The 12,770-nt window shown below is 42.3% G+C and overlaps 1 protein-coding gene across 6 annotated transcripts; it reads right to left on the minus strand.

The window, feature by feature from the left end:
* Positions 1 to 2,767: 2,767 nt before the first annotated feature.
* On the minus strand, positions 2,768 to 10,224 carry LOC100274722 (uncharacterized). Of its 6 annotated transcripts, none has more exons than XM_035959461.1 (3): positions 9,857 to 10,197; positions 8,785 to 8,879; positions 2,768 to 3,419 (listed from the first exon to the last, which is right to left on the minus strand). In XM_035959461.1, exons 1-3 carry the CDS (start codon positions 10,191 to 10,193, stop codon positions 3,417 to 3,419), a joined length of 435 nt encoding a protein of 144 aa, XP_035815354.1. In that variant the 5' UTR covers positions 10,194 to 10,197; the 3' UTR covers positions 2,768 to 3,416. The 6 variants fall into 6 exon arrangements, with proteins under 6 accessions (XP_035815354.1, XP_035815356.1, XP_020394452.1 ...); XM_035959463.1 differs by having other exon boundaries at positions 2,768 to 3,416; positions 9,857 to 10,177; NM_001348904.1 differs by having other exon boundaries at positions 2,817 to 3,419; positions 9,857 to 10,156.
* Between the last annotated feature and the right edge of the window lie 2,546 nt (positions 10,225 to 12,770).

Raw genomic sequence — 12,770 nt, forward strand, 5'->3', positions numbered from 1 at the left:
GGAGTGAAGTGCTAATGTCCAATTGCTGGACTGATGTTTGATGGCGCTGTCCAATTGCGTGTTTTAGATGGATGTTCAAATGCTATTGTTTTTGTGACACATGCACGGAATTTGAGGGAAAATCCCGACCTGATGCTTGCGTGAAGTTCATAAAATTTATTAGAGAAATACCGACCGATGCTTGGGTGAGTTTAAGGTTACGTTTATTTGTAATTATAATATATCTAGATTATATAATTTAACTTATTTTGACCGATGCTTGGGTAGGGGTGAAAACGGGTAGGGTACCCGAAACGGGTACCGGATACGGGTACTGATTCGGGACCATTTTTCGGATACGGATACGGGTATTTTTATATTCGAGACGGATACGGGTAATATCCGGATAGTATAGCTTCGGATTCGGGTCGGATACGGAGCGAGTACTACCCGGTAAATACCCGGATATTCGGGTCGGATACGGGTACCCGAAATTCGGGTACCCGTTTTTCTTTTTCTGCATAATAATGTAGTTATAAAATCATAACTTTTACATATGAAATCGGATGAAGATAAAGTTTATATGAAAATTGTAGAGCTCGAAGAGATCTATAACTTTGTAGTACAACACATTTTTGTTTAAGCATATCTTTAGGCCAAAATCATTGAAATAATATCTAAATTTATATCAAAATAATAGACTTTAATATTTTCATGTGGGGACTTAAGATTATCTCCATGTGGGAACATATAATTATCTTTTTATAAACTATTTATTAATATTTGTAACTTATTTGCAATTTCCCGTCGACACTACAATATTTTTATGAATTTAATTGTATTTTGATGATTTTCTACAATAAGAAATTAATAATACGCCAAATAGCCTAAAAAATTCATGAATTTTTACGGGGACACAACATATATCTACATATAGTTCTCAAAAACATTTGGATTATAAAATCCATAAGATGTTGGTGTTTCTTTCATTCCACTCCCACTTATTGCGTGAGTTACACGTGAAATCATTTTATGTATCGAAGTTTCAACATAATTAATATTTCACTTATCATTTTCATGTGGTGACTTGAAGTTTTATTTGAATAGAATGTTTATTTGTTTTGGTAAACTTTTTACAATTTTGGGTCAAAACTAGTGTATTTATGAATTTTAATCATATTTTGATGATTTTGAATTTTAATCATATTTTGATGATTTTATGTAGAAAGAAATTAATAATGTACAAATAGCCTAAAAAATCTATGAAATTATACGAAGGTACAACATATGACCACATATAGTCATAAAAAATAACGGGACCATAAAATCCACAGGATGTCAACGTTTTTTCTATTTTATTTCCACTTATTGCGTGAGTTACACGTGAAATCATTCTAAGTATCCAAGTTTCAACATAATCAATACTTCACTTTACCATTTTTATGTGGGAACTTGAGATTATCTTCTATTAAATGTTTATTAGTATTAATTTAATTGCAATTTCGTGGTCGAACAAGAATATTTTATGATAACCAATTAATGTATTATCCGACAAGTATCCGATATCCGATCAAATAATATCCGTATCCGTCACTTATCCGCCCGGATAAATATCCGGTCCCTGTATCCGTATCCGTCCCGTTTCTAACTATCCGTATCCGATCCCGAATCCGTTTTAAATACATTAGGGTATGATACGGGATGAGCTACTATCCGTCCGTATCCGTCCGTTTTCACCCCAGTGCTTGGGTGAGTTTAAGGTTACGTTTATTTGTAATTATATTATGTCTAGATTATATAATTTAACTTATTTTGAATTAACGTTTAGTTTAAAATAATTTAGATTATATAATTAGGATAGATTATAATCCAAATAAATAGGCTTTAAATTAGGGATTTGGATGTTCTCCTATGCTATGGTCAGCCGATCGGCCGTTCAAAATATCACTTTATACTATTTTTCAATATAGACTACACTGTATATAGAATGGACTTTGAAATTAGAGATAAAGATGAGTAAGCTGCTAAAAATAGCCTAATGTTCCCGTGTTAAAACACACGATCTAGGATTAGACCAGTTCGGGTCGAAGTCCTAATATCTTGTGGGATTCTTTGAATATCTCGCGTATTTTTGCTGGGCTTCGTCTAGAAACGAGTCCAGACCCCTCCCAAATAAATGTGAAGGGTTACGATCAATAGGAGAACCAACAATTGATCCATAAACCAGTTCTACCTTATTTACGATATGCATTAGGCTTAAGAGTAGTTCTAGCCATAGTTATAGTTTCTCAATCTTAATCTTAACTCTCTTCGACTCTATGTCGTCTTGACTCTTGAGGCGTTTTAGGTTGCCTATTGACTCTAAAAACATCCAAGAATCACTCTCTCGGCGAGATCCCTCCAGAAAGGCCGGATCTAGGTTCTTCCCAGAGCTCTCTACACCATTGCGAATGATCCACCACCTGCACACGAACAATCCGCGTACCTACAGAGAAGTCCCAATGTCCTGCACGACACATGTAGGCCCTATAGACGGTTAATGTTTGACAAAAAGATGTTAACATACTTTTTGATGACTCCACCAGATACCAGATCAGATGTGGTTTCAAAACCAGGTTAATGTTTGATCCGGAAAGACGTCAACATACTTTTTGGCGATTCTACCGGATACCAACCGGATACCAGATCAGATCTAGTTTCAAAACCATTCAGGAGTCCAGCTCAAAAGCTTTGTTTCTACCTTCATTTGTGCCGACTGCCGAGTAACCATGGATACGATCCATTCGAATACACCAAAATATTACTTCCGTTTGAATATTAGATCGAGATCTGAAGTTGGATTCATTCATAATATACATAAAGGTACATGACAACTTATACACGTCTGAAAATTAGGAAAACACACTCAAAACATTTATCCTACCTACACAGGTACGTGACCACATATAACTGCAACAGTCCAAATATTGCTCCTGAAAGGTACCATCCCTCTCGAGCATTTCCTCATCAAGTATTGGCATGGACTTCCAGACGTCTACTATGAAAATTTTACATCGAATGAAGGAATCTCCTGCCTGATAAGTAGAGCACAGAGTCCAGCTGACGACTGTTGAGGGCTACTCTAATTTGCGACGATTACTTCGTCGAAGTTCCAGTCTCTAACAAGGTCCCTGGACACAGCACGGCTGCGTTGAAGTCGAGGAGCGCCCTCTGTACCAACTTGATCACTCACCACGGGTGGAAAGGGGGTCACTTTCGATGTCCCAACGCTAGTAGAGGTTCCAGCTGGTGTTACTCTTCGAGCTAAGCAGGCAACAACAGCTCCACACCGGCTTTCCTCCTCTGAGCTTGACACCGAGTAGCTTCTAAGAGAGTGCGAGGGGCTGCTCATGCCATGGCATACAAGACAAGCGAGACTCATGGTTGTTGTCTGGCTGCTACTGCAAAAAAATAATATTTTATCAGAACGTATAGCGAATTCCATGCTGCCCAGGCATATAGAAATATGGCGTTGACGTGGCAGCAAAGCAGCAAAAAATAGATCCCAATACAGCTTTCTGAGTTCTGACTGATCTCACACTGCATAAAGCAAACAAACTTCTACCAGCATTGCTGATTCATTCCATAATAACTGGCGGCAACAAACATAGGGCATGAGCTTTGCCCCTTTTTCTCATTTGTTTAGAATAAAACAAAGTTAATAATAGGCAAATTTTGCTGGCGGACACTTTTCTTTGATTGAAAATTGGCTGTTCAACACAGCTATTTCTTGTGTTTGCTGAGTACCATTATAAAATCTGGTTATTTTGCTCCTGGACTGTCATGGGCATCATAGGGAGCGAGAGCCAACAGCCAGGCTGGGATAAGGCTAGAGAATAAGATTAAGATTAGCTGGGATAAAGCTAGAGAATAAGATTGAGATGAGAGAATTGTGGAGAGTTGGTTAGCATCAGATAAGTCCAAGAAAGTAGGAGTTAGTTGAGAGTTTGTAGGAGAAGTTGGTTAGGCATAGTGCTATTTATAAGCCGCATCGCAGCAGAGAATAAATCAAGCAAGATCAATTACCAAACCAATCTCTCTCTCTCCTTTGCAATGACCCTCTCAAGCGCCTAGGGCTGCTACCCTAGAACCAAGCCTGCGGCAGAGGGGTATAACCTCGCCGGAGAAGACAGCTATCCCCATGGACCGAAGGTCCATGACACCTGGTATCAGCTCCAGGTTATCCTCACCACCACCAGCCGCCCATCCCTCACCACCACCGGCCGCCGCGCCATATGCCGCCGCAACGACCTCCCACCCGCCCTCTCCAACTCTAGATGCATTCACTCGGCTCGAAGAAAAGTGGGATCAATTCGTTGTGATGTTCCACCGCTACAAGGAGAAGACAGAGAAGGAACTCCAAGCAGCGGTGCGGCTTCAGGCGGCAGCGCGAGGGTTCCTGGCACGCCGCCAGGTACAGTCCCTTCGTGGGGAGAAGCACCTTGCTGTGGCCTCCAGGGCCACCCCATGGCCGTCATCACATGAGCAGGCCGTGGTGCGCCTGCAAGCCGCAGTGCGCGGCTTCCTTGTTAGGCGGGCGGTGCGGAAGCTACACTTGCTGATCAGCTCATCGCTGCACCAACTCGCAGCTTGCGCGCCCAACCACCAGGTCTCGTGTATACTTTTTGAACCCCCTGCAGAAGTCGAGATCTGGGTATGCAGTCCCCCTGCACGGCCAAAGAGGGTCGTCTCCTTCATTCGAGCAACTGCCTTGGTGCTGGACAGACCCAACATAAGAACGGGCTGGTTCCTCCTTCACCTTTCATCCAACGTGAAGTCCGCAGTTCAGCGCTTTCCTTGGGATCCAGGAGGACATAGCAGCAGTTCAAATTTATATTTTAGTTCCACAATTATTTTGTATTTTCGTCTTAAATAATAAAGGTAAGCCGAGATGTAAAAGGCTTAACCTTAAGTCGTGTCAGGTAAGTCTATGGCAGCTCGAGGACGAGCTGGTCCTCAAGGGAGGGGGAGATGTCATGGGCATCATAGGGAGCGAGAGCCAACAGCCAGGCTGGGATAAGGCTAGAGAATAAGATTAAGATTAGCTGGGATAAAGCTAGAGAATAAGATTGAGATGAGAGAATTGTGGAGAGTTGGTTAGCATCAGATAAGTCCAAGAAAGTAGGAGTTAGTTGAGAGTTTGTAGGAGAAGTTGGTTAGGCATAGTGCTATTTATAAGCCGCATCACAGCAGAGAATAAATCAAGCAAGATCAATTACCAAACCAATCTCTCTCTCTCCTTTGCAATGACCCTCTCAAGCGCCTAGGGCTGCTACCCTAGAACCAAGCCTGCGGCAGAGGGGTATAACCTCGCCGGAGAAGACAGCTATCCCCATGGACCGAAGGTCCATGACATGGACACAGCACACGCTAGAGTATGATTTCCGGCCGTTTGGGAGAGAAACTTTTCAAATGACATTAGGTGCCCCTTAGGCCTTGTTCGTTTCTACCGGATTGGTGGGTCGGAACAATTCCTAACCGGATTGCTTCTCTAATTTATATAAACTTTGATTAGGTGGAATAATTCCGGGTGCAATCCGATAGAAACGAACAAGCCCTTAGCCAGCTCACTCAGCCCACCTTAACCAGATCAGTTCGGAGCGAAGCACCCTAGCACCTGTGGTCCGTGCCAGTGCCTAGCTGCACCGGGACTACCATAACCTGTGATGCCGTCATGGCGCCGCCGGCACAGCAGCTCAGAATGGCCGCCGCACACTCCCACGACTGCTCCGTGTTGCACACCATCTTGATCACCAGCTGCACCACACCACCGTCCAGCCTGCCGACTGTCTCTGCAGCGCCATGCTTCGTCAGTGATGCGAGCACCGCTGCGACGGCCTCCGCCTCGCCGACCGCAGATAGCACCGAGTCCGTAGCGCCAGCCTCAAAGATCCCCGAGTTCTCCCACTCGGCAGATAGGCACAAGAGGACCGCGAGAGCGTCGTTTTTGGTGCTGGTCCACGAGCTCAGCAGCCGCACGTACAACGCCATGAAGGGCACCACACATCTCGCACATCCGCCTCCATCATCAGGCGACCCACGAGCATGCAATTGGGGCGTTAGCGACTTTGCCTAGAGCATGTACGTGAAATGCAGGCCAGCCTCTAACACACAATACCGATACGATGCAGCTGGCTGCACAGGTGCACGGACAGCATGAACAGGCAGTGCTTGTCCCTGTCCACGACCACGAGGCAGCGGTACTGCAGATCCAACGCTGGGACATAGAGAGGAAACAGATTCCCGAAGGCGGGAAGAGTGTTCAGGGGCCATGAGTGGTCGACAACGAGGTGGTTGTGGAGCCTCGGCAGGGTGGCCACGAAGGGGCACCCAGACAGCGAGCAATGGCAGGGCACGTAGGCGCACGTCGACGGTACGTGTCTTGGCGTCGCCAATGAACGGGTCCAGTTCTAGGGCTGTAGTGGCCAGTGGGCAAAGGAGGTGCATGGCCTTGCACTGCAACCAAAAGGACGAAGCCACAGCCACAGCCACAGCCACAACCACAAAAGCCTTTTAGTCCGAAGCAAGTTGATGTAGGCTAGAGTTGAAACCCAACAAAAGCTACAAATCAAGGTTCATGCACATGGATAACTGTTTTCCATGAACTCGTATTCAAGGCTAAATCTTTAGGTATATTACATCCTTTCAAGTCCCCTTTTAATGCCACTTCCTATGTCGCTTTGGCCTTCCCCTGCCTCTCTTCCCGTTACTATCATGCCTTAGGATGCTCCTAGGATTGGAAACGAGCTGAGCACTCAGCTCGGCTCGGCTCGCCCACTCAGCAAGCTGAAGAAAGAGGCCCATCTCGACTCATGAGCCACATCCTGATAAATATTATTGCACTATATAGTGAATTAACTGTATGTATATGTAGAATATATAATCATCATTCAACATTATAAGTAATCTATATTATGAATAGTTATATATCCATCATTATTGTGTAGATTGATTAATTTGGCACGGCTGGCATAGCTTACAAATCGGCTCAGCTCGCTGCACCAACGAGCCTAAAAAACTGGCTCGACTCGACTCGCTCGAGGCTCACGAGGCTCGAGCTTATTTTCTAGGTCAGGAAGGAGCCGATGATCGTGAGGAAGAAGAAGCCACCATCATGGCCTCACCGAGTATATGTTGCCTTGGTAATGTATCCAACGGGTGCAACCCAACCATCTTTGCTTTGGATGAAGCAAGAGCAAAAAGGGCAGTCCAAACATCTTTCTATCTCCAAAACAGTCAGAAATCATATTCTAATGCGTGCGGTGTCTAGGAGAAAAATAAGTGGATGTTGTAATGTACTCGACAAACACAAGAAATATCGGTGTTGAACAGCCAATTCAATCAAAGAATGGTGTCCGCCAACAAAATTTGCCTTAATAATACTTACTCCCTCCGTTCTTTTTTACATGTCACATCAGGCTTGTCCTAAGTAAAATTTTACCATCTTTGACCATTCCATAATTTTCAAGTCGCTAGGTCGTTGATAGTGACCGATTAGGTGATTAATCGCGATTACAACATCGACCAGGCCGATTAATCCCGATTAATCGGTGACAGGTCGTCCAACTAGTCGTCCTAAACGTCCTGTACTAATCAGGACATATATAATTATATATAGTTATATACACTACTATAAAGTGTATAGTTATATACTATATAATATACTTCAAACAACAGTAGATAATCAAAACTACAGTTGAAACAAAACTGAATGCTAAACTGAACAAGGAGAAAAGGTGGATCAGATTTGTGTATACTAAAACGAAACTGAATGCTAAACTGAGCAAGGAGAAAAGGTGGATCAGATTTGTGTATACTAAAACCAAACTGAATGCTAAACTGAACAAGGAGAAAAGGTGGATTAAAAAAAGGCGGATCCAATAATTCTAAACTGAAACCAAACTGTGATGGTGTACTACAGATGAGGTACTACATGCTTGATCAGGGACTAGATGCTTGATCGGGGACAGGGATCACGTTACCTTCAGATGTGGTACTCATCTTCTTGAGTTCTTGTCTTCTTGATCAGAGAGGAGTCGCCCGCTGGAGTTGGTCAGGGAGGAGTGAAGGAGTCGCCAGAGTTGGTCAAGGATTGGAGGAGCAGGTGGTTCTTGTGATCTTGTCTTCTTTATCAGGGATTAGCCACCAGAGTTAGTCAAGGAGGAGAAGCAGCAGCCGGATGTTTTCTCAGAGAGGAGGAAAATTGAAGAGTCGCCAGGAGCCCAGGAACGATGGATCAGCAGCCGGCCGACCAGGAAGGAGAAGAGAGAGAGAGAGAGAAAGTAGATTTGGAAAGCCAGCCAATCGGTTAAATGGTTCCTTTATTAGCCCCAATAAATAAGGCGTCAGAAAGGAAAACGAGGCACCAAATTTGGACCCAGCGCTTGCTTTCCATGTTCACAACTTCTGGTCGCAGCAAATATCTAAACGGCCGATTAGTCATGATTAGGCGACGATTACTCGGACGACCAAACTACCTAATCAGGTCGGAGCCCCTAATCGACTTCATCTGACCGACCAGGACAATTAATCGCGATTAATCGGACGTCGGATGATTTGAAAACCATGGACCATTCATTTCAAAAAATCCTTATAATTTTACAACATATGAATCATATATTATGAACATATTTTTATAGTGAATCTAAAAACATAAATCTTAAACCATGAACCTACATAATTTATTTTGAAATTGATAGTGAAAGATACAAATGTTTTGACTTAGGACAAACCTAATGCAACATGTAAATAAAACAGAGGGAGTACCATGCTGCATAGCCTGCATAGAATCATCAATGCCCAACAACCCAATGCATCCGCTGAATTGTGGCGAAAATGGTGGTTGTCGCAGTCATTCATAGCTGTGCAGGTTGCAAAATTTGATTGGCAATCACTAAGATTTATGTTCAGGGATCAAATTTGCACAACCCAAAAGCACGTGTAACACAACACTTTATGCAACTGTGAACCAAATATGAAGGAAACAGCATGCACATAAGCATATACAGTACGTACATGTTGGTAAATAGTAATGACAAGGGTTAAATCTTCTTATCGACATTATTCTTCAGTGTTCAGATTTATATGACCAAGAAGCATGTATTACTACAAAATAACATGTTAGGCTAATTCAAGGAAATAACAGATCTACACTGTGCACTCTGGCAATGACAAGGGCTAAACCCCTGTAGTGTCTTTACCACAACCAATGAACGAAACCATGTATGGCAATGGATATGTTTAAGAAACAACTTTTGTGATCAACAATAAACAAGGCAGCAAAGCCTAAGCATTATAATTTTGAGGAAAGGGAAAGTTCCCCTGCCAGATCAGAAGCAAGGACCAACTTCTCATTTCTCAATCCTAGTGTCGGAATAGGACATGGATGTCCACATATAAACCCAATATTTTTCATAAACTTTGAAGTTATCATGCATATAGTCAGATCCGAACACAAATAGTGCATCTCCAACAGATTATTCAAATCAACCCCCAATACCGAAAAAAACAGCAGGTAACCGAGAGGGCTCCAACAGATTAATCATTCAACTTATTTAACTCAATACCCAAAATCTAAATTTTCTACTACTTAGGTAAATAAATACTCAAAATCAGCTCCCTCTCCCACAAATGAAGGGGGTGCATCCCCTCACCTATAGCCTCATCTACCACAAATGGTATCTCAAATGGAGGGACGCATCCCCTCGCCTACCCGGCAGTTGGTTGTGGCGCGAGGACATCTCCGGCGGCGAATCGGGGCGGCGAATTCGCCCACCGCACAGCCACGACCCGCCGAGCCCCCCATGCGACGTAAGAGATAGAGGAGTAAGAGGAGAACCTGTGACGATCTGGAGGGTGGCTTGCACGGATCTTCGCTGCGAGCTCCTCGCCGGCAGGCTACAGACCCTCGCCGAGGAGAACGCGATGCTGTGGACGATTTGGTCGACGTGGACCACTGCCGTGTGCGTCGCGCGGGGCTTGCAGTGGCTACAGCGGAGAAAGGGATGGCGCGGGCGGGAAAAGAAGAGGGTAGGAGATGGTGGAACACCGTCGAGGTCGGGCCGAGAAGAGGGCGAAGGGCTGGAGATGTGAGAGACGAGAGAGAGAGAGAAGAGATCGGGAAGCCAGAGAGTGAAGGAAAGGAGAAGAAGAATGGAAGAAGACAAATTAGCCATTGACTTGTGGACTAATCGGAAAAATTAATTTGGGATTCGTTTGGTCCTAAAAAGGTTATAGAAACTGTACATAGTTTTAAAAAACAATATTTTTATTATTTTTATATAAAAACGCACAAGGAAAAAATATGTGTTTCAAAGAGATCCTTGGTGTGTATGAGTAGAAAGTAAATGTGGAACGGGATATGGATCCTCGATCACTCGTCCGAATTATCTTATCATTAGGAGATAATTCACCATCCTTTTATAATTTATTTTGTGGCTCTCAAAATATCCTATTTGATACCGAGTGTAAATTTGGTTAAATATATGAGGCTACATACTCCTAGCGGTGTTAACTTTTATATAATAGGAGAATTTCATCCATTAAATTATCATCTAAACAATTATTTGGGGTATAAATACTTGTACTAATTATTAAAAATATTTATTATAATGGCACTAATTTTTATTGTAAGTATTCATATATAAATAATTATTTAGATGATTAATTGATAAGTGTGAAATCGTCTTTTTACATAAAAGTTAACGCTATTAAAGATTTAAAGGTCAGATATAACAGTAATTTCATATAGAGAATTGTTTAATCGTGCCAAATTTGAAACTTCAATGGTGTCAAATAAATAATTGTTTCGTGTTTTCCCCAGATGCGAGCCTACATTGGACTGAGCGGGGGCACAAAACCCACTCATTTTTCATATTTTAGTGGATCATTTGTCTTATTTATATTAGTTAGGAGACTATTATTGGGCTCTCACTTAGCTGTTGGGCCTCCTCTCAAACTTTAGCCCGGTCCACCCCTGTTTTCCCCTCCCTTTCTCGAGCTAGAGGAGGCTACGACTGTGAGCGACTTGAAACAATGTTCAGGACGCATGATTAAGAACTATGTATGATGTATGAATACAATGTTTAGTTTGAGTAATAAGGTAGTCCATCATCTTATAACTACATCTCATTTTTTATGTTTGGTTTGTGAAATGGAATGAGTTGATCCATCACCATCTTGTTTATAATACATAGTTAGTACTAACATGAGAAATAATGTCATCCCAACAAATTAAAAAATAGAGTCATGATGCATCATCTCATCTTGGATGGAGTGATTTCTGAAACCAAACACTACCGAAGTGATTGGACCGTCTCCAATCTCATGCATATCGATGTACTATCATATGATCTCAGGGGCGGAGCTACAACAAACTATTGATGTCAGGTGACACCGATGAATTTCAGAAAATACAATGTAAATCGCACTGTACAATATTACTCCAACTGCTATGTGCAGCGTTCCACAGTCCAAGCGTTTTCGTGTCGTAGGTGAACTTCGTATACATTGGCAAGTTAGTGGCATTTGGGATGTTACAGATGATGAGTCAAGAAGAATAAACTTCAGCAAGCAAAGTCTTTGCTCACCACATGTGAAGAGCGCAAAACGATGAAGAGTAAGAAGCAAGAATAAAGCTCAATCTCAACCTAAAGTTCCTCAATTGAAGATGGAGAAGAAGATGATGATGATGATGATGATGATGATGATGATCAAGGCTCCACCTCATTGTTCAAAGTTGATAAAGAAACCATTAGAATAATCGAGAAGGTGATGAGGATGATTTGCAAGATGAACCTAGTGGGTATGCCCATTCAAGTTGAAGACTTCCTATTCAACATTGATCGGAAAGAACAAAGAATATAAGAGACTTCTATCCGATGATATTACTACCAGTTGCTTTAGAACCGGTACTAACTCAAGCGTCGATATCAATTTTAAATGATGTCCTTAATTGTAACACCCCTGGTGCTACTACCACTAAAACTTGAGCATAACATCATAAGCATTGGCATATCATGTGTTTGTTACACCTAGAGTGCATTCACTAGGCAAAAAGTTCAAACAAGTTGTATTGATGTGACATGTTATAAGTGAAACCCTAGGGTACAGTGTTTAACCCTAGATTGGGCTTAATAGAGCAAATAAGGCCTAATCAGAGAAAACTTCAAAACTCAATTGAAATAATCATAAAATGTCACCATGAATAGACTTAAATGGCATCCAAACCCTAGAAGTATCAAAAACCCTAAAAAGAACCCTGGAAAGCCCTAGACTTAAACCCTAAGGGGCAAAGTGCAAAACTAGTGCACTTTTGGACTAAAGTGCAAAAACCAAGGCATTAGGGTACCTTAAGTCATGTGGTTCACATACTTGGGGATTCCCAAGTCCAAAGATGTGAATTGGACTAATTTGCAAAAAGGACCACCCTTGTACTCAATTGGTTAAGTCTAAAAACAGTGAAAGTGGGTTGACTTTAGGGCTCTGTAGATCCAAAAATATTGAGAATTTGCCTAGGGTCAACACATCAAACCTATAGAGCCATGTAAGGAGAACAATTTTTATTAAGTAAGTAAGCCCTAGTGCTACATGAAAGTAAGAGAAAAACATACCTGAAGATGGTCTGTCAGTCGAGCATAACCCTGAAATCAGACTGACAGTGGCCTAGCACTAGGTTTGAGAGCCATTTTGAGCTAGATCTATTGCTCGATTGATGGTTGTTGCAATAGCATAATTGTAACTGGTATGAAGGG

Source organism: Zea mays, chromosome 6, assembly GCF_902167145.1.
Source record: "Zea mays cultivar B73 chromosome 6, Zm-B73-REFERENCE-NAM-5.0, whole genome shotgun sequence".
Taxonomy (NCBI): Eukaryota; Viridiplantae; Streptophyta; class Magnoliopsida; order Poales; family Poaceae; genus Zea; species Zea mays.